The following is a 21,703-nucleotide window of genomic DNA, read 5'->3' on the forward strand; positions in this document are numbered from 1 at the left end:
GTTGGGGGTCAATGGGGTTGGGGGTCAATGGGGTTTGGGGGTCAATGGGGTTGGGGGGTCAATGGGGTTTGGGGTCAGTGGGGTTGGGGGTCAATGGGGTTTGGGGGTCAATGGGGTTGGGGGTCAATGGGGTTGGGGGTCAATGGGGTTTGGGGGTCAATGGGGTTTGGGGGTCAATGGGGTTGGGGGTCAATGGGGTTTGGGGGTCAATGGGGTTGGGGGTCAATGGGGTTTGGGGGTCAATGGGGTTGGGGGGTCAATGGGGTTTGGGGTCAGTGGGGTTGGGGGTCAATGGGGTTGGGGGTCAATGGGGTTTGGGGTCAATGGGGGTTGGGGGTCAATGGGGTTGGGGGTCAATGGGGTTTGGGGTCAGTGGGGTTGGGGGTCAGTGGGGTTGGGGGTCAATGGGGTTGGGGGTCAATGGGGGTTGGGGTCATTGGGGGTTGGGGGTCAATGGGGTTGGGGGTCAGTGGGGTTGGGGGTCAGTGGGGTTGGGGGTCAATGGGGTTGGGGGTCAATTGGGTTTGGGGGGTCAATGGGGTTGGGGATCAATTGGGTTTGGGGGGTCAATGGGGTTTGGGGTCAGTTGGGGTTGGGGGTCAGTGGGGTTGGGGGTCAATGGGGTTGGGGGGTCAGTGGGGTTGGGGGTCAATGAGGTTTGCGGGGTCAGTGGGGTTGGGGGTCAATGGCTTTGGGGGTCAATTGGGTTTGGGGGTCAGTGACAGATGGGGGGGTCGGGGGTTAGGGTTAGGGTTCAGGTTCGGGTCCCACAGGTGCTGTGTGTTCTATGGGTCCCATGGGTGCTGTGGGTGCTGTGTGTCCCATGGGTTCTATGGGTGCTGTGGGTGCTGTGTGTCCCATGGGTGCTGTGGGTGCTGTGTGTCCCATGGGTGCTGTGGGTGCTGTGTGTCCCATGGGTTCTATGGGTGCTGTGGGTGCTGTGGGTGCTATGGGTGCTGTGGGTGCTGTGGGTGCTGTGGGTGCTGTGGGTGCTGTGGGTGCTGTGTGTCCCATGGGTGCTGTGGGTGCTATGGGTGCTGTGGGTGCTGTGGGTGCTGTGGGTGCTGTGGGTGCTGTGGGTGCTGTGTGTCCCATGGGTGCTGTGTGTCCCATGGGTGCTGTGGGTGCTGTGGGTGCTGTGTGTCCCATGGGTGCTGTGGGTGCTGTGGGTGCTGTGGGTGCTATGGGTGCTGTGGGTGCTGTGGGTGCTATGGGTGCTGTGGGTGCTGTGGGTGCTGTGGGTGCTGTGGGTGCTGTGTGTCCCATGGGTGCTGTGGGTGCTATGGGTGCTATGGGTGCTGTGGGTGCTGTGGGTGCTGTGGGTGCTGTGGGTGCTGTGGGTGCTATGGGTGCTGTGGGTGCTGTGGGTGCTGTGTGTCCCATGGGTGCTGTGGGTGCTATGGGTGCTGTGGGTGCTGTGGGTGCTGTGTGTCCCATGGGTGCTGTGGGTGCTATGGGTGCTGTGGGTGCTATGGGTGCTGTGGGTGCTGTGTGTCCCATGGGTGCTGTGTCCCATGGGTCCCATGGGTGCTCCGGCCGCACTCACTGGTCCCGTCCTCCGTCACCATCCCCAGCCCCATGGCCTTGTTCTGCCGCTCGAAGGCGTTGAGGTCCAGGACACTGCGGGGACAGGGGCAGGATGGGACCCAACCCCCCCCATTCCCAAGGGAGCAGCCCCATTCCCACGGGATCAGCCCCATTCCCAAGAGATCAGCCCCATTCCCAAGGGAGCAGCCCCATTCCCACGGGATCAGCCCCATTCCCAAGGGATCAGCCCCATTCCCATGGGATCAGCCCCATTCCCAAGGGATCAGCCCCATTCCCAAGGGAGCAGCCCCATTCCCACGGGATCAGCCCCATTCCCAAGGGATCAGCCCCATTCCCATGGGATCAGCCCCATTCCCAAGGGATCAGCCCCATTCCCAAGGGAGCAGCCCCATTCCCATGGGATCAGCCCCATTCCCAAGGGAGCAGCCCCATTCCCACGGGATCAGCCCCATTCCCAAGGGATCAGCCCCATTCCCATGGGATCAGCCCCATTCCCAAGGGATCAGCCCCATTCCCAAGGGAGCAGCCCCATTCCCATGGGATCAGCCCCATTCCCAAGGGAGCAGCCCCATTCCCACGGGATCAGCCCCATTCCCAAGGGATCAGCCCCATTCCCAAGGGATCAGCCCCATTCCCAAGGGATCAGCCCCATTCCCAAGGGAGCAGCCCCATTCCCATGGGATCAGCCCCATTCCCATGGGATCAGCCCCATTCCCACGGGATCAGCCCCATTCCCAAGGGATCAGCCCCATTCCCAAGGGAGCAGCCCCATTCCCACGGGATCAGCCCCATTCCCAAGGGATCAGCCCCATTCCCAAGGGCGCAGCCCCATTCCCACGGGGTCAGCCCCATTCCCAAGGGAGCAGCCCCATTCCCAAGGGATCAGCCCCATTCCCATGGGATCAGCCCCATTCCCAAGGGAGCAGCCCCATTCCCACGGGATCAGCCCCATTCCCAAGGGAGCAGCCCCATTCCCAAGGGAGCAGCCCCATTCCCAAGGGATCAGCCCCATTCCCAAGGGCGCAGCCCCATTCCCACGGGATCAGCCCCATTCCCAAGGGATCAGCCCCATTCCCAAGGGATCAGCCCCATTCCCACGGGATCAGCCCCATTCCCAAGGGCGCAGCCTCACCTGCAGGTCTGCATCAGGGCCTGGATGCTCTGGAAGAAGCCAACCTCGTGCTTCTCCTTCAGGTAATCCAGCATTTTCTATGGAACACACATGGAACACGCATGGAACATGCATGGAACACACATGGAACACGCATGGACACACATGGAACATGCATGGACACGCATGGAACTCGCATGGACACACATGGAACACGGATGGAACACGCATGGAACACGCATGGAACACGCATGGAACACGCATGGACACACATGGAACATGCATGGACACACATGGCACACGCATGGACACACATGGAACACGGATGGAACACGCATGGAACACGCATGGAACATGCATGGAACACGCATGGAACATGCATGGACACACATGGCACACGCATGCACACACATGGAACACACATGGAACATGCATGGACACACATGGAACTCGCATGGAATACGCATGGACACACATGGCACACACATGGCACACACGGCACACGCATGGCATACGCATGGAACACGCATGGACACACATGGCACACGCATGGACACACATGGAACACACATGGAACATGCATGGACACACATGGCACACGCATGGACACACATGGAACACACATGGAACACGCATGGAACACGCATGGAACATGCATGGACACACATGGCACACGCATGGACACACATGGAACACACATGGAACATGCATGGACACACATGGAACTCGCATGGAACACGCATGGACACACATGGAACATGCATGGACACACATGGAACACACATGGAACATGCATGGACACACATGGAACTCGCATGGAACACGCATGGACACACATGGCACACACATGGCACACGCATGGCACACGCATGGCACACACATGGCACACGCATAGCACACGCATAGCACACGCATGGACACACATGGCACACACATGGCACACGCATGGCACACGCATGGCACACACATGGCACACGCATGGCACACGCATGGCACACACATGGCACACGCATAGCACACGCATGGACACACGCATGGCACACACATGGCACACGCATAGCACACGCATGGACACACATGGCACACACATGGCACACGCAGGAAACACGCATGGACACGCATGGAACACGCCTGAAGCTGCGCGTTGCCCGGTACCTGCTGCACGTCCGCGTTGCCCCCGTTGAGGATGGAGATTCCCAACTTGAGCGTGGAGGAAACCATGGAACTGCGCTCGCCTGCGGAGACAGCGCCGGCACTGGGGATGCTCCATGGCCCCCATACCCCATACCCCATATCCCATATCCCATACCCCATACCCCATATCCCATATCCCATACCCCATACCCCATACCCCATACCCCATATCCCATATCCCATACCCCATATCCCATATCCCATATCCCATACCCCATATCCCATACCCCATATCCCATACCCCATATCCCATATCCCATATCCCATACCCCATATCCCATACCCCATACCCCATACCCCATATCCCATACCCCATATCCCATATCCCATACCCCATACCCCATATCCCATACCCCATACCCCATATCCCATACCCCATATCCCATACCCCATACCCCATACCCCATATCCCATACCCCATATCCCATATCCCATACCCCATACCCCATATCCCATACCCCATACCCCATATCCCATACCCCATACCCCATACCCCATACCCCATACCCCATATCCCATACCCCATATCCCATATCCCATACCCCATACCCCATACCCCATACCCCATACCCCATATCCCATACCCCATACCCCATATCCCATATCCCATACCCCATATCCCATACCCCATATCCCATACCCCATACCCCATACCCCATATCCCATACCCCATATCCCATATCCCATACCCCATACCCCATATCCCATACCCCATGCCCCATATCCCATACCCCATACCCCATACCCCATATCCCATACCCCATATCCCATACCCCATACCCCATACCCCATACCCCATATCCCATACCCCATACCCCATACCCCATACCCCATATCCCATATCCCATATCCCATATCCCATATCCCATACCCCATATCCCATACCCCATACCCCATGCCCCATATCCCATACCCCATATCCCATATCCCATACCCCATACCCCATACCCCATACCCCATATCCCATACCCCATACCCCATACCCCATATCCCATACCCCATACCCCATACCCCATACCCCATATCCCATACCCCATACCCCATATCCCATATCCCATATCCCATACCCCATATCCCATACCCCATACCCCATATCCCATACCCCATATCCCATACCCCATACCCCATGCCCCATATCCCATACCCCATACCCCATATCCCATACCCCATACCCCATACCCCATACCCCATATCCCATACCCCATACCCCATACCCCATATCCCATATCCCATATCCCATACCCCATATCCCATACCCCATACCCCATGCCCCATATCCCATACCCCATACCCCATACCCCATATCCCATATCCCATATCCCATACCCCATATCCCATACCCTTGCAGGCACTGATCATCTGCAGCACCATCTCAGCTGCCCCCCGTGTGTGCAGCCGGGCCTGCTGGTAGAGCAGCTTCTGCTTCTCCATCTCCTTCTCCTATGGGATCATAGGGGCCATACGGGATCATTGGGGCCATATGGGCTCATAGGGTCTGTATGGGCTCATTGGGTCTATATGGGCTCACTGGGTCCATATGGGCTCATAGGGTCCATATGGGCTCATAGGGTCTATACAGGCTCATAGGGTCTATACGGGCTCATAGGGTCTATATGGGCTCACTGGGTCCATATAGGCTCATAGGGTCTATATGGGCTCATAGGGTCCATATGGGCTCATAGGGTCTATACGGGCTCATAGGGTCCATACGGGCTCATAGGGTCTATATGGGCTCATAGGGTCCATATGGGCTCATAGGGTCTATACGGGCTCATAGGGTCCATACAGGCTCATAGGGTCTATACGGGCTCATAGGGTCCATATGGGCTCATAGGGTCTATACGGGCTCATAGGGTCTATACGGGCTCATAGGGTCCATATGGGCTCATAGGGTCTATACGGGCTCATAGGGTCTATATGGGCTCATAGGGTCTATACGGGCTCATAGGGTCTATATGGGCTCATAGGGTCCATATGGGCTCATAGGGTCCATATGGGCTCATAGGGTCTATATGGGCTCATAGGGTCTATACGGGCTCATAGGGTCTATACGGGCTCATAGGGTCCATATGGGCTCATAGGGTCTATACGGGCTCATAGGGTCCATATGGGCTCATAGGGTCCATATGGGCTCATAGGGTCTATATGGGCTCATAGGGTCCACATGGGCTCATAGGGTCTATATGGGCTCATAGGGTCCATATGGGCTCATAGGGTCCATATGGGCTCATAGGGTCTATATGGGCTCATAGGGTCTATATGGGCTCATAGGGTCTATACGGGCTCATAGGGTCCATATGGGCTCATAGGGTCTATACGGGCTCATAGGGTCCATATGGGCTCATAGGGTCTATACGGGCTCATAGGGTCCATATGGGCTCATAGGGTCCATATGGGCTCATAGGGTCTATACGGGCTCATAGGGTCCATATGGGCTCATAGGGTCCATATGGGCTCATAGGGTCCATATGGGCTCATAGGGTCTATACGGGCTCATAGGGTCTATATGGGCTCATAGGGTCTATACGGGCTCATAGGGTCCATATGGGCTCATAGGGTCTATATGGGCTCATAGGGTCCATATGGGCTCATAGGGTCTATATGGGCTCATAGGGTCCATATGGGCTCATAGGGTCTATATGGGCTCATAGGGTCCATATGGGCTCATAGGGTCTATATGGGCTCATAGGGTCCATATGGGCTCATAGGGTCCATATGGGCTCATAGGGTCTATATGGGCTCATAGGGTCCATATGGGCTCATAGGGTCTATATGGGCTCATAGGGTCTATATGGGCTCATAGCGTCCATATGGGCTCATAGGGTCTATACGGGCTCATAGGGTCCATAGGGTCCATGGGTGCCAGGGGCTCCCACCTCGAAGGAATCCTCTGCTTCTTCCTCCCCTTTCTCCTCCTCCTCTTCCTCCTCCTCCTCCTCCTCCTCAATGTGGCAGCTCTGAACGGGGCGAGGCCTCAGTCCCCTATGGAGGGCACCGGGGCCCTGCCCCACACTTGGGGGTCCGGGGGGGGGCCTCCAGGGCGCTATGGGGCAGGACCCACCTTGGCCATGATGCCCGCATAGGCCATGTACAAGTGGTCGCTCTCCAGTTTGCTGCAGGGGTCGGGGGGGGGGACAGATGGGGGGGTCCCTCTGAGCCCCCCAACCCTGACAGGACCCCCCCAACCCAAGGGGATGCCCCCGGATCAAAGAGGGACCCCGAAACCAAAGGAGCCCCAATCGCAAAGGATCCCCAATTCCCAATGGGTCCCCCCATTCCCAATGGATCCCATTCCCAATGGATCCCCCCATTCCCAATGGATCCCCCCATTCCCAATCCCCTCCCCCATTCCCAATGGACTCCCCCAATTCCCAACCTCCCCCATTGCCAATGGATCCCCCCCATTCCCAATGGGTCCCCCCATTCCCAATCCCCTCCCCCATTCCCAATGGACTCCCCCAATTCCCAACCTCCCCCATTGCCAATGGATCCCCCCCATTCCCAATGGATCCCCCCCATTCCCAATGGATCCCATTCCCAATGGATCCCCCCTATGGCCAATGGATCCGCCCATTCCCAATGGATCCCCCCATTCCCAATCCCCTCCCCCATTCCCAATGGACTCCCCCAATTCCCAACCTCCCCCATTGCCAATGGATCCCCCCCATTCCCAATGGATCCCCCCCATTCCCAATGGATCCCATTCCCAATGGATCCCCCCATTCCCAATGGATCCCATTCCCAATGGATCCCCCCATTCCCAATGGATCCCCCCCATTCCCAATGGATCCCATTCCCAACGGATCCCGTTCCCAGTGGATCCCATTCCCAATGGATCCCACTCCCAATGGATCCCCCCCATTCCCAATGGAACCCATTCCCAATGGATCCCCCCATTCCCAATGGATCCCACCTGCCCTCGGTCAGTGCCGTGCGGCTGAAGTGCAGCACGAGCTGATGGAGCGGATCCGGCTTCTTCTCCTCCTCCTCCTCCTCCTCCTCCTCCTCCTGCCCCGACTTCTACCCCGGGGCACCCCAATGGGCTCAGGGGGGGTCCCCAAGCCCGGGGCAGCCCAATGGGGTTTAAAAGGGGGGGGTCCCCAAGCCCGGGGTAGCCCAAGGGGGTTGAGGTGCGGGGGGGTCCCCAGGCCCGGGGCAGCCCAAGGGGGTTGGGGTGCGGGGGGGTTCCCAGGCCCGGGGTAGCCCAAGGGGGTTGAGGTGCGGGGGGGGCCCAGGCCCGGGGCAGCCCAAGGGGGTTGAGGTGCGGGGGGGGCCCCAGGCCCGGGGCAGCCCAAGGGGGTTGAGGTGCGGGGGGGTCCCCAGGCCCGGGGCAGCCCAAGGGGGTTGAGGTGCGGGGGGGGCCCCAGGCCCGGGGCAGCCCAAGGGGGTTGGGGTGCGGGGGGGGCCTCACCGCGAGGTCGTCGATCATGCGGTCCTCGAAGGGGTGCTCCTGCGGGAGCAGCCACAGGAGCTTGTAGGCCTCCAGGAAGAGGTTACAGGCGCGGTGCCTGCGGGACCAGCGCCCTCCGGGTCACCCCGGTTCTTCCCAGTTCATCCCAGTTCATCCCGGTTCACCCCAGTTCATCCCAGTTCACCCCAGTTCACCCCAGTTCACCCCAGTTCATCCCAGTTCATCCCAGTTCACCCCAGTTCATCCCAGTTCACCCCGGTTCACCCCAGTTCATCCCAGTTCACCCCAGTTCACCCCAGTTCACCCCAGTTCATCCCAGTTCATCCCGGTTCACCCCAGTTCACCCCAGTTCATCCCAGTTCACCCCGGTTCATCCCGGTTCACCCCAGTTCATCCCAGTTCATCCCAGTTCACCCCAGTTCATCCCAGTTCACCCCAGTTCACCCCGGTTCACCCCAGTTCATCCCAGTTCACCCCAGTTCATCCCAGTTCACCCCGGTTCACCCCAGTTCATCCCAGTTCACCCCAGTTCACCCCAGTTCACCCCAGTTCATCCCAGTTCATCCCGGTTCACCCCAGTTCACCCCAGTTCATCCCAGTTCACCCCAGTTCATCCCGGTTCACCCCAGTTCACCCCAGTTCATCCCAGTTCATCCCAGTTCACCCCAGTTCATCCCAGTTCATCCCAGTTCATCCCAGTTCACCCCAGTTCATCCCGGTTCACCCCAGTTCATCCCAGTTCACCCCAGTTCATCCCAGTTCATCCCAGTTCACCCCAGTTCATCCCAGTTCATCCCAGTTCATCCCAGTTCACCCCAGTTCATCCCGGTTCACCCCAGTTCATCCCAGTTCATCCCAGTTCATCCCAGTTCATCCCAGTTCACCCCAGTTCACCCCAGTTCATCCCGGTTCACCCCAGTTCATCCCGGTTCATCCCAGTTCACCCCGGTTCATCCCAGTTCACCCCAGTTCATCCCAGTTCATCCCAGTTCATCCCGGTTCACCCCAGTTCACCCCAGTTCATCCCAGTTCATCCCAGTTCACCCCAGTTCATCCCGGTTCACCCCAGTTCACCCCAGTTCACCCCGGTTCATCCCAGTTCATCCCAGTTCATCCCGGTTCATCCCAGTTCACCCCGGTTCACCCCAGTTCACCCCAGTTCATCCCAGTTCACCCCAGTTCACCCCAGTTCACCCCAGTTCATCCCAGTTCATCCCAGTTCACCCCAGTTCATCCCGGTTCACCCCAGTTCACCCCAGTTCACCCCAGTTCACCCCGGTTCATCCCAGTTCATCCCAGTTCATCCCGGTTCATCCCAGTTCACCCCGGTTCACCCCAGTTCACCCCAGTTCATCCCAGTTCACCCCAGTTCACCCCGGTTCACCCCAGTTCATCCCAGTTCACCCCAGTTCATCCCAGTTCATCCCGGTTCATCCCAGTTCATCCCAGTTCATCCCAGTTCACCCCAGTTCACCCCAGTTCATCCCAGTTCATCCCAGTTCACCCCAGTTCATCCCGGTTCACCCCAGTTCATCCCAGTTCACCCCGGTTCACCCCAGTTCATCCCAGTTCACCCCAGTTCACCCCAGTTCACCCCGGTTCACCCCAGTTCATCCCAGTTCACCCCAGTTCACCCCAGTTCACCCCAGTTCATCCCAGTTCACCCCAGTTCATCCCGGTTCACCCCGGTTCACCCCGGTTCATCCCAGTTCACCCCAGTTCATCCCGGTTCATCCCAGCTCACCCCAGTTCATCCCAGTTCACCCCAGTTCATCCCAGTTCATCCCAGTTCATCCCGGTTCACCCCAGTTCATCCCGGTTCATCCCAGTTCACCCCAGTTCATCCCAGTTCATCCCAGTTCATCCCAGTTCATCCCGGTTCACCCCAGTTCATCCCAGTTCACCCCAGTTCACCCCAGTTCATCCCAGTTCATCCCGGTTCATCCCAGTTCACCCCAGTTCACCCCAGTTCATCCCAGTTCATCCCAGTTCACCCCGGTTCATCCCAGTTCACCCCAGTTCATCCCAGTTCATCCCGGTTCACCCCGGTTCATCCCAGCTCACCCCAGTTCATCCCAGTTCACCCCAGTTCATCCCGGTTCACCCCAGTTCATCCCAGTTCACCCCAGTTCATCCCGGTTCACCCCAGTTCATCCCAGTTCATCCCAGTTCACCCCGGTTCACCCCAGTTCATCCCAGTTCACCCCAGTTCATCCCAGTTCATCCCGGTTCACCCCAGTTCATCCCAGTTCATCCCAGTTCATCCCGGTTCACCCCAGTTCATCCCAGTTCACCCCAGTTCATCCCAGTTCATCCCAGTTCATCCCGGTTCACCCCAGTTCATCCCAGTTCATCCCAGTTCATCCCGGTTCACCCCAGTTCATCCCAGTTCACCCCAGTTCATCCCAGTTCACCCCGGTTCATCCCAGTTCACCCCGGTTCACCCCAGTTCATCCCAGTTCATCCCAGTTCACCCCAGTTCACCCCAGTTCATCCCAGTTCATCCCGGTTCACCCCAGTTCACCCCAGTTCATCCCAGTTCACCCCAGTTCATCCCAGTTCATCCCAGTTCACCCCAGTTCATCCCAGTTCACCCCAGTTCACCCCAGTTCATCCCGGTTCACCCCAGTTCATCCCAGTTCATCCCAGTTCACCCCAGTTCACCCCAGTTCATCCCAGTTCATCCCAGTTCACCCCGGTTCACCCCAGTTCATCCCAGTTCACCCCAGTTCATCCCAGTTCATCCCAGTTCACCCCAGTTCACCCCAGTTCATCCCGGTTCACCCCGGTTCACCCCAGTTCATCCCAGTTCATCCCAGTTCATCCCGGTTCATCCCAGTTCACCCCAGTTCACCCCAGTTCACCCCAGTTCATCCCGGTTCATCCCAGTTCACCCCAGTTCATCCCGGTTCACCCCAGTTCATCCCAGTTCATCCCAGTTCACCCCGGTTCACCCCAGTTCATCCCAGTTCACCCCAGTTCATCCCAGTTCATCCCGGTTCACCCCGGTTCATCCCAGCTCACCCCAGTTCATCCCAGTTCACCCCAGTTCATCCCAGTTCATCCCAGTTCATCCCGGTTCACCCCAGTTCATCCCAGTTCACCCCAGTTCATCCCAGTTCATCCCAGTTCACCCCAGTTCATCCCGGTTCACCCCAGTTCATCCCAGTTCATCCCAGTTCACCCCAGTTCACCCCAGTTCATCCCAGTTCATCCCAGTTCACCCCAGTTCATCCCGGTTCATCCCAGTTCACCCCAGTTCATCCCGGTTCACCCCGGTTCATCCCAGTTCACCCCAGTTCATCCCAGTTCATCCCAGTTCACCCCAGTTCATCCCGGTTCATCCCAGTTCATCCCGGTTCATCCCGGTTCACCCCAGTTCACCCCAGTTCATCCCGGTTCATCCCAGTTCATCCCAGTTCACCCCAGTTCATCCCAGTTCATCCCAGTTCACCCCAGTTCACCCCAGTTCACCCCAGTTCATCCCGGTTCATCCCAGTTCATCCCAGTTCACCCCAGTTCATCCCGGTTCATCCCAGTTCATCCCAGTTCACCCCAGTTCATCCCAGTTCATCCCGGTTCACCCCAGTTCACCCCAGTTCATCCCAGTTCATCCCAGTTCACCCCAGTTCATCCCAGTTCATCCCAGTTCACCCCAGTTCATCCCAGTTCATCCCAGTTCATCCCAGTTCACCCCAGTTCATCCCAGTTCATCCCGGTTCACCCCAGTTCATCCCGGTTCATCCCAGTTCATCCCAGTTCACCCCAGTTCACCCCAGTTCATCCCAGTTCATCCCGGTTCACCCCAGTTCACCCCAGTTCATCCCGGTTCATCCCAGTTCATCCCAGTTCACCCCAGTTTATCCCAGTTCACCCCAGTTCATCCCGGTTCATCCCAGTTCATCCCAGTTCACCCCAGTTCATCCCAGTTCACCCCAGTTCACCCCAGTTCATCCCGGTTCACCCCAGTTCACCCCAGTTCATCCCAGTTCATCCCAGTTCACCCCGGTTCATCCCGGTTCACCCCAGTTCACCCCAGTTCATCCCAGTTCATCCCAGTTCACCCCAGTTCATCCCAGTTCATCCCAGTTCACCCCAGTTCATCCCAGTTCATCCCGGTTCACCCCAGTTCATCCCAGTTCACCCCAGTTCACCCCAGTTCATCCCAGTTCACCCCAGTTCATCCCGGTTCACCCCAGTTCATCCCAGTTCACCCCAGTTCACCCCAGTTCATCCCAGTTCATCCCAGTTCACCCCAGTTCATCCCAGTTCATCCCAGTTCACCCCAGTTCACCCCAGTTCACCCCAGTTCATCCCAGTTCATCCCAGTTCACCCCGGTTCACCCCAGTTCATCCCGGTTCACCCCAGTTCATCCCAGTTCACCCCAGTTCACCCCAGTTCATCCCAGTTCATCCCAGTTCATCCCAGTTCACCCCAGTTCATCCCAGTTCACCCCGGTTCATCCCGGTTCATCCCAGTTCACCCCAGTTCACCCCAGTTCATCCCAGTTCATCCCGGTTCACCCCAGTTCACCCCAGTTCATCCCAGTTCACCCCAGTTCACCCCAGTTCACCCCAGTTCATCCCAGTTCATCCCAGTTCATCCCAGTTCACCCCAGTTCATCCCAGTTCATCCCAGTTCACCCCAGTTCACCCCAGTTCATCCCAGTTCACCCCGGTTCATCCCAGTTCACCCCAGTTCACCCCAGTTCATCCCAGTTCATCCCAGTTCACCCCAGTTCATCCCAGTTCACCCCGGTTCATCCCAGTTCACCCCAGTTCACCCCAGTTCATCCCAGTTCATCCCAGTTCACCCCAGTTCATCCCAGTTCACCCCAGTTCACCCCGTTCATCCCAGTTCATCCCGGTTCACCCCAGTTCACCCCAGTTCACCCCAGTTCACCCCAGTTCATCCCAGTTCATCCCGGTTCACCCCAGTTCACCCCAGTTCATCCCAGTTCACCCCAGTTCATCCCAGTTCATCCCAGTTCACCCCAGTTCATCCCAGTTCACCCCGGTTCATCCCAGTTCACCCCAGTTCACCCCAGTTCATCCCGGTTCACCCCGGTTCACCCCAGTTCATCCCAGTTCACCCCAGTTCACCCCAGTTCATCCCAGTTCATCCCAGTTCACCCCAGTTCACCCCAGTTCACCCCAGTTCATCCCAGTTCATCCCGGTTCACCCCGGTTCATCCCAGTTCATCCCAGTTCACCCCAGTTCACCCCAGTTCATCCCAGTTCACCCCGGTTCATCCCGGTTCATCCCGGTTCACCCCAGTTCACCCCAGTTCATCCCAGTTCACCCCAGTTCACCCCAGTTCACCCCAGTTCATCCCGGTTCACCCCGGTTCACCCCAGTTCATCCCAGTTCACCCCAGTTCACCCCAGTTCATCCCAGTTCATCCCAGTTCACCCCAGTTCCCCCCAGTTCATCCCAGTTCACCCCAGTTCATCCCAGTTCACCCCAGTTCACCCCAGTTCATCCCAGTTCACCCCAGTTCACCCCAGTTCACCCCAGTTCATCCCGGTTCATCCCGGTTCACCCCAGTTCACCCCAGTTCATCCCAGTTCACCCCAGTTCATCCCAGTTCATCCCAGTTCATCCCGGTTCACCCCAGTTCATCCCAGTTCATCCCAGTTCATCCCAGTTCACCCCAGTTCACCCCAGTTCATCCCAGTTCACCCCGGTTCATCCCAGTTCACCCCAGTTCACCCCAGTTCATCCCAGTTCATCCCGGTTCACCCCAGTTCACCCCAGTTCATCCCAGTTCATCCCAGTTCATCCCAGTTCACCCCAGTTCATCCCAGTTCACCCCGGTTCATCCCAGTTCACCCCAGTTCATCCTAGTTCATCCCGGTTCACCCCAGTTCACCCCAGTTCATCCCAGTTCATCCCGGTTCACCCCAGTTCACCCCAGTTCATCCCAGTTCATCCCAGTTCACCCCAGTTCATCCCAGTTCACCCCGGTTCATCCCGGTTCACCCCAGTTCATCCCAGTTCATCCCAGTTCACCCCAGTTCACCCCAGTTCATCCCGGTTCACCCCAGTTCACCCCAGTTCACCCCAGTTCATCCCAGTTCATCCCGGTTCACCCCAGTTCACCCCAGTTCATCCCAGTTCATCCCAGTTCACCCCGGTTCATCCCGGTTCACCCCAGTTCATCCCAGTTCACCCCAGTTCATCCCAGTTCATCCCAGTTCACCCCAGTTCACCCCAGTTCATCCCAGTTCATCCCGGTTCACCCCAGTTCACCCCAGTTCATCCCAGTTCATCCCAGTTCACCCCAGTTCATCCCAGTTCACCCCGGTTCATCCCGGTTCACCCCAGTTCATCCCAGTTCATCCCAGTTCACCCCAGTTCACCCCAGTTCATCCCAGTTCATCCCAGTTCACCCCAGTTCATCCCAGTTCACCCCAGTTCACCCCAGTTCATCCCAGTTCATCCCAGTTCCCCCCAGTTCCCCCCGGTTCCCCCCGGTGCCCCCCGGTGCCCCCCACCTGGGCAGGTTGTAGAGCGGGGCCATGCGGAAGCAGGCGACCACTGCGCGGCGCCGCTGCTTGGAGAGGAGCTTGTGCCAAACGGCGCGCTTGGACTTGTACGAGTGCTCCGTCTGCGGGGCCATGGGGCAGGCGTGGGGCAGGAGTGGGGCAGGCGTGGGGCAGGAGTGGGGCAGGAGTGGGGCAGGAGTGGGGCAGGCGTGGGGCAGGAGTGGGGCAGGAGTGGGGCAGGCGTGGGGCAGGAGTGGGGCAGGAGTGGGGCAGGCGTGGGGCAGGAGTGGGGCAGGAGTGGGGCAGGCGTGGGGCAGGCGTGGGGCAGGCGTGGGGCAGGAGTGGGGCAGGAGTGGGGCAGGCGTGGGGCAGGAGTGGGGCAGGCGTGGGGCAGGCGTGGGGCAGGCGTGGGGCAGGAGTGGGGCAGGCATGGGGCAGGAGTGGGGCAGGAGTGGGGCAGCCGTGGGGCAGCCGTGGGGCAGGCGTGGGGCAGGAGTGGGGCAGGCGTGGGGCAGGAGTGGGGCAGGCGTGGGGCAGCCGTGGGGCAGGAGTGGGGCAGGCATGGGGCAGGCGTGGGGCAGGCATGGGGCAGGAGTGGGGCAGGAGTGGGGCAGCCGTGGGGCAGGAGTGGGGCAGGCGTGGGGCAGGCGTGGGGCAGGAGTGGGGCAGGAGTGGGGCAGCTGTGGGGCAGCCGTGGGGCAGGCGTGGGGCAGGAGTGGGGCAGGCGTGGGGCAGGAGTGGGGCAGGCGTGGGGCAGCCGTGGGGCAGGAGTGGGGCAGGCATGGGGCAGGAGTGGGGCAGGCATGGGGCAGGAGTGGGGCAGGAGTGGGGCAGGCATGGGGCAGGCGTGGGGCAGGCATGGGGCAGGAGTGGGGCAGGAGTGGGGCAGCCGTGGGGCAGGAGTGGGGCGGGGCCATGGGGCAGGCGTGGGGCAGGAGTGGGGCAGGCGTGGGGCAGGAGTGGGGCAGGAGTGGGGCAGGAGTGGGGCAGGAGTGGGGCAGGAGTGGGGCAGGCGTGGGGCAGCCGTGGGGCAGGCGTGGGGCAGGCGTGGGGCAGCCGTGGGGCAGGCGTGGGGCAGGCGTGGGGCAGGCGTGGGGCAGGAGTGGGGCAGCTGTGGGAAAGCCGTGGGGCAGCCGTGGGGCAGGCGTGGGGCAGGCATGGGGCAGGAGTGGGGCAGGCATGGGGCAGGAGTGGGGCAGCTGGGGGGGGGCATAGGGACCCCCTCGGAGCACCCCCAGAACCCCCTGAGCATCCCAAGCGCATCCCAAGGAGCCCCCAGATCCTGCTTGAGGCGCTTGAGTTGGGCCAACACCGACCCCCAGCACCCAATGGGGACCCAATGAGGACCCAATGGGGACCCAATGGGGACCCAATGAGGACCCAATGGGGACCCAATGGAGACCCAATGAGGACCCAATGAGGACCCAATGAGGACCCAATGGGGACCCAATGAGGACCCAATGAGGACCCAATGAGGACCCAATGAGGACCCAATGGGGACCCAATGAGGACCCAATGAGGACCCAATGAGGACCCAATGGGGACCCAATGAGGACCCAATGAGCACCCAATGGGCACCCAATGAGCACCCAATGGGGACCCAATGAGGACCCAATGAGGACCCAATGAGGACCCAATGAGCACCCAATGAGCACCCAATGGAAACCCAATGAGGACCCAATGAGGACCCAATGGGGACCCAATGGGGACCCAATGGAGACCCAATGAGGACCCAATGAGGACCCAATGAGGACCCAATGGGGACCCAATGAGGACCCAATGGAGACCCAATGAGGACCCAATGGAGACCCAATGAGGACCCAATGAGGACCCAATGAGGACCCAATGAGCACCCAATGAGCACCCAATGAGGACCCAATGAGGACCCAATGAGCACCCAATGAGCACCCAATGGGCACCCAATGAGCACCCAATGGGCACCCAATGGGCCGCGGACCTGCTCGAGGTGGTAGAGCACGGCCGAGACCTCCTGCACCCTGCGCACGACCTTGTCGGGACTCTGGGAGTCCGCGGCCTTCCCGGCCATCTCCCGGTACAGCGCCATCTGCCAGCGCAGCGAGGAGCTGGCCTCCACCTGCCACGGGGGGACAGGGGGCAAAGGGGACCGGGGGGTCAATGGGGACCGGGGGACCAGGGGGGGCAATGGGGACCGGGGGACCAGGGGGGGCAATGGGGACCATGGGGACCAGGGGGGGCAATGGGGACCGAGGGACCGGGGGGGGCAATGGGGACCAGGGGGGGCAATGGGGACCGGGGGACCGGGGGGGGCAATGGGGACCGGGGGACCGGGGGGGGCAATGGGGACCATGGGGACCAGGGGGGGCAATGGGGACCGGGGCACCGGGGGGGCAATGGGGACCAGGGGGGGCAATGGGGACCGGGGGACCGGGGGGGGCAATGGGGACCAGGGGGGTCAATGGGGACCGGGGGACCGGGGGGGCAATGGGGACCAGGGGGGGCAATGGGGACCGAGGGACCAGGGGGGTCAATGGGGACCGGGGGACCAGGGGGGTCAATGGAGACCAGGGGGGGCAATGGAGACCAGGGGGGGCAATGGAGACCATGGGGACCAGGGGGGTCAATGGGGACCATGGGGACCAGACGGGTCAATGGGGACCAGGGGTGTCAATGGGGACCATGGGGACCAGGGGGGTCAATGGAGACCATGGGGACCAGGGGTGTCAATGGGGACCATAGGGACCATGGGGACCAGGGGGGTCAATGGGGACCAGGGGGGTCAATGGGGACCAGGGGGACCAGGGGGGTCAATGGGGACCAGGGGGACCATGGGGGCACCATTGGGGAACAGGCATCACGATGACCATGGGGCCATGGTGACCAGGGGGACTATGGTGGTACCAGCACTGTGATGACCATGGGGACACAATGGGGGTCAATGGGGACATAATGGGGGTCAATGGGGACACAATGGGGGTCAATGGGGCCACAATGGGGGTCAATGGGGACACAATAGGGACACACTGGGGTCAATGGGGCCACAAGGGGCACACAATGGGGGTCAATGGGGCCAAAGTGGGGATCAATGGGGCCACAAGGAGGACACAATGGGCACACAATGGGGATCAATGGGGCCAAAGGGGGCATACAATGGGGGTCAATGGGGCCACAAGGGGCACACAATGGGGGTCAATGGGGACACAATGGGGGTCAATGGGGCCACAAGGGGCACACAATGGGGGTCAATGGGGCCACAAGGGGCATACAATGGGGGTCAATGGGGACACAGTGGGGATCAATGGGGCCACAAGGGGCACACAATGGGGGTCAATGGGGCCACAATAGGGACACAATGGGGGTCAATGGGGCCACAATGGGAGTCAATGGGGACACAAGGAGGACACAATGGGGATCAATGGGGCCACAATGGGGGTCAATGGGGCCCCGAGGGGCACACAATGGGGGTCAATGGGGCCACGATGGGGGTCAATGGGGCCCCGAGGGGCACACAATGGGGGTCAATGGGGCCACGATGGGGGTCAATGGGGCCCCGAGGGGCACACAATGGGGGTCAATGGGGCCACAATGGGGGTCAATGGGGCCCCGAGGGGCACACAATGGGGGTCAATGGGGCCACAATGGGGGTCAATGGGGCCCCAAGGGGCACACAATGGGGGTCAATGGGGCCACAATGGGGGTCAATGGGGCCCCGAGGGGCACACAATGGGGGTCAATGGGGCCACAATGGGGGTCAATGGGGCCCCAAGGGGCACACAATGGGGGTCAATGGGGCCACGATGGGGGTCAATGGGGCCCCGCGGGGCACACAATGGGGGTCAATGGGGCCACGATGGGGGTCAATGGGGCCCCGCGGGGCACACAATGGGGGTCAATGGGGCCACGATGGGGGTCAATGGGGCCCCGCGGGGCACACAATGGGGGTCAATGGGGCCACGATGGGGGTCAATGGGGCCCCGAGGGGCACACAATGGGGGTCAATGGGGCCACGATGGGGGTCAATGGGGCCCCGAGGGGCACACAATGGGGGTCAATGGGGCCACAATGGGGGTCAATGGGGCCCCAAGGGGCACACAATGGGGGTCAATGGGGCCACGATGGGGGTCAATGGGGCCCCGCGGGGCACACAATGGGGGTCAATGGGGCCACGATGGGGGTCAATGGGGCCCCGAGGGGCACACAATGGGGGTCAATGGGGCCACGATGGGGGTCAATGGGGCCCCGAGGGGCACACAATGGGGGTCAATGGGGCCACGATGGGGGTCAATGGGGACCCAAGGGGCACACAATGGGGGTCAATGGGGCCACGATGGGGGTCAATGGGGCCCCGCGGGGCACACAATGGGGGTCAATGGGGCCCCGCGGGGCTCGCGCCCACCTTGCCCTGCACGTGCAGGTTGTTGGTGAGGAACTCCCGCACCTCCTCGTCCGTGTCCTTCTGCAGGGGTTGGGGGGCACGAGGCAGGCCCAGGTGAGGACGGGCCCCACGTCAGCACCCCCCCCCCCGCCCCCCAGCCCCCCAGCCCCACGGCAGCCCCATGGCGCCTCCTCACCAGCGCGTAGCGGCCCTTGGCCATGGCGATGAGCTCGTGGTCGGCCGGCGAGCAGAGGTTGAGGCCGATGGGCAGCATCTTCTTGAGCGTGGCCACGATGAGCGAGGTGTGCACCGAGTACCGGTCCCCGCGGCGCGGAGCCTGCGCCCGCTCCGGAGCACAGGAACCCCCCTGCGGGGCACAGGCAGCGATGGGGGACCCATGGGGAAGGGATGCAGGAGGTGATGGGGGACCCATAGGGAAGGGATGCAGGAGGTGATGGGGGACCCATAGGGAAGGGATGCAGGAGGTGATGGGGGACCCATAGGGAAGGGATGCAGGAGGTGATGGGGGAACCATGGGGAAGGGATGCAGGAGGTGATGGGGGACCCATGGGGAAGGGATGCAGGAGGTGATGGGGGACCCATAGGGAAGGGATGCAGGAGGTGATGGGGGACCCATAGGGAAGGGATGCAGGAGGTGATGGGGGACCCATGGGGAAGGGATGCAGGAGGTGATGGGGGACCCATAGGGAAGGGATGCAGGAGGTGATGGGGGACCCATGGGGAAGGGATGCAGGAGGTGATGGGGGACCCATAGGGAAGGGATGCAGGAGGTGATGGGAGACCCATAGGGAAGGGATGCAGGAGGTGATGGGGGACCCATAGGGAAGGGATGCAGGAGGTGATGGGGGACCCATAGGGAAGGGATGCAGGAGGTGATGGGGGAACCATGGGGAAGGGATGCAGGAGGTGATGGGGGAACCATAGGGAAGGGATGCAGGAGGTGATGGGGGACCAATAGGGAAGGGATGGGGGCGGCGATGGGGGACCCATAGGGAAGGGATGCAGGAGGTGATGGGGGACCCATAGGGAAGGGATGCAGGAGGTGATGGGGGACCCATAGGGAAGGGATGCAGGAGGTGATGGGGGACCCATAGGGAAGGGATGCAGGAGGTGATGGGGGACCCATAGGGAAGGGATGCAGGAGGTGATGGGGGACCCATAGGGAAGGGATGCAGGAGGTGATGGGGGACCCACAGGGAAGGGATGCAGGAGGTGATGGGGGACCCATAGGGAAGGGATGCAGGAGGTGATGGGGGACCCATGGGGAAGGGATGCAGGAGGTGATGGGGGACCCATAGGGAAGGGATGCAGGAGGTGATGGGGGACCCATAGGGAAGGGATGCAGGAGGTGATGGGGGACCCATAGGGAAGGGATGCAGGAGGTGATGGGGGACCCATAGGGAAGGGATGCAGGAGGTGATGGGGGAACCATAGGGAAGGGATGCAGGAGGTGATGGGGGACCCATAGGGAAGGGATGCAGGAGGTGATGGGGGACCCATAGGGAAGGGATGGGGGCAGCGATGGGGGACCCATAGGGAAGGGATGGGGGCGGTAATGGGGGACCCATAGGGAAGGGATGGGGGCGGCGATGGGGGACCCATAGGGAAGGGATGGGAGCGGCGATGGGGGACCCATAGGGAAGGGATGGGAGCGGCGATGGGGGACCCATAGGGAAGGGATGCAGGAGGTGATGGGGGACCCATAGGGAAGGGATGCAGGAGGTGATGGGGGACCCATAGGGAAGGGATGCAGGAGGTGATGGGGGACCCATAGGGAAGGGATGCAGGAGGTGATGGGGGACCCATGGGGAAGGGATGCAGGAGGTGATGGGGGACCCATAGGGAAGGGATGGGGGCGGTGATGGGGGACCCATAGGGAAGGGATGGGGGCAGCGATGGGGGACCCATAGGGAAGGGATGCAGGAGGTGATGGGGGACCCATAGGGAAGGGATGCAGGAGGTGATGGGGGACCCATAGGGAAGGGATGCAGGAGGTGATGGGGGACCCATAGGGAAGGGATGCAGGAGGTGATGGGGGACCCATAGGGAAGGGATGCAGGAGGTGATGGGGGACCCATAGGGAAGGGATGCAGGAGGTGATGGGGGACCCATGGGGAAGGGATGCAGGAGGTGATGGGGGACCCATAGGGAAGGGATGCAGGAGGTGATGGGGGACCCATAGGGAAGGGATGCAGGAGGTGATGGGGGACCCATAGGGAAGGGATGCAGGAGGTGATGGGGGACCCATAGGGAAGGGATGCAGGAGGTGATGGGGGACCCATAGGGAAGGGATGGGGGCGGTAATGGGGGACCCATAGGGAAGGGATGGGGGCGGCGATGGGGGACGCATAGGGAAGGGATGGGAGCGGCGATGGGGGACCCATAGGGAAGGGATGCAGGAGGTGATGGGGGACCCATGGGGAAGGGATGCAGGAGGTGATGGGGGACCCATAGGGAAGGGATGCAGGAGGTGATGGGGGACCCATAGGGAAGGGATGGGGGCGGTAATGGGGGACCCATAGGGAAGGGATGGGGGCGGTGATGGGGGACCCATAGGGAAGGGATGCAGGAGGTG

The 21,703-nt window shown here is 60.7% G+C and overlaps 1 protein-coding gene across 1 annotated transcript in view; it reads right to left on the reverse strand.

The window, feature by feature from the left end:
- Positions 1-21,703, reverse strand: part of LOC308230981 (ryanodine receptor 1-like) — a gene marked incomplete at both ends in the record, with an annotated part of 146,196 nt that overhangs the window by 14,080 nt on the left and 110,413 nt on the right. Inside the window, 12 exon segments of the mRNA XM_080636060.1 lie at positions 1,547-1,620; positions 2,681-2,757; positions 3,815-3,894; positions 5,194-5,293; positions 6,730-6,810; positions 6,915-6,966; positions 7,767-7,873; positions 8,265-8,361; positions 14,763-14,875; positions 16,711-16,848; positions 19,129-19,188; positions 19,304-19,474. Coding sequence (XP_080492186.1) covers positions 1,547-1,620; positions 2,681-2,757; positions 3,815-3,894; positions 5,194-5,293; positions 6,730-6,810; positions 6,915-6,966; positions 7,767-7,873; positions 8,265-8,361; positions 14,763-14,875; positions 16,711-16,848; positions 19,129-19,188; positions 19,304-19,474 — 1,150 coding nt within the window.

The sequence above is a fragment of the Psittacula echo genome, assembly GCF_963264785.1.
Source record: "Psittacula echo genome assembly, chromosome: 29".
Classification (NCBI taxonomy): Eukaryota; Metazoa; Chordata; class Aves; order Psittaciformes; family Psittacidae; genus Psittacula; species Psittacula echo.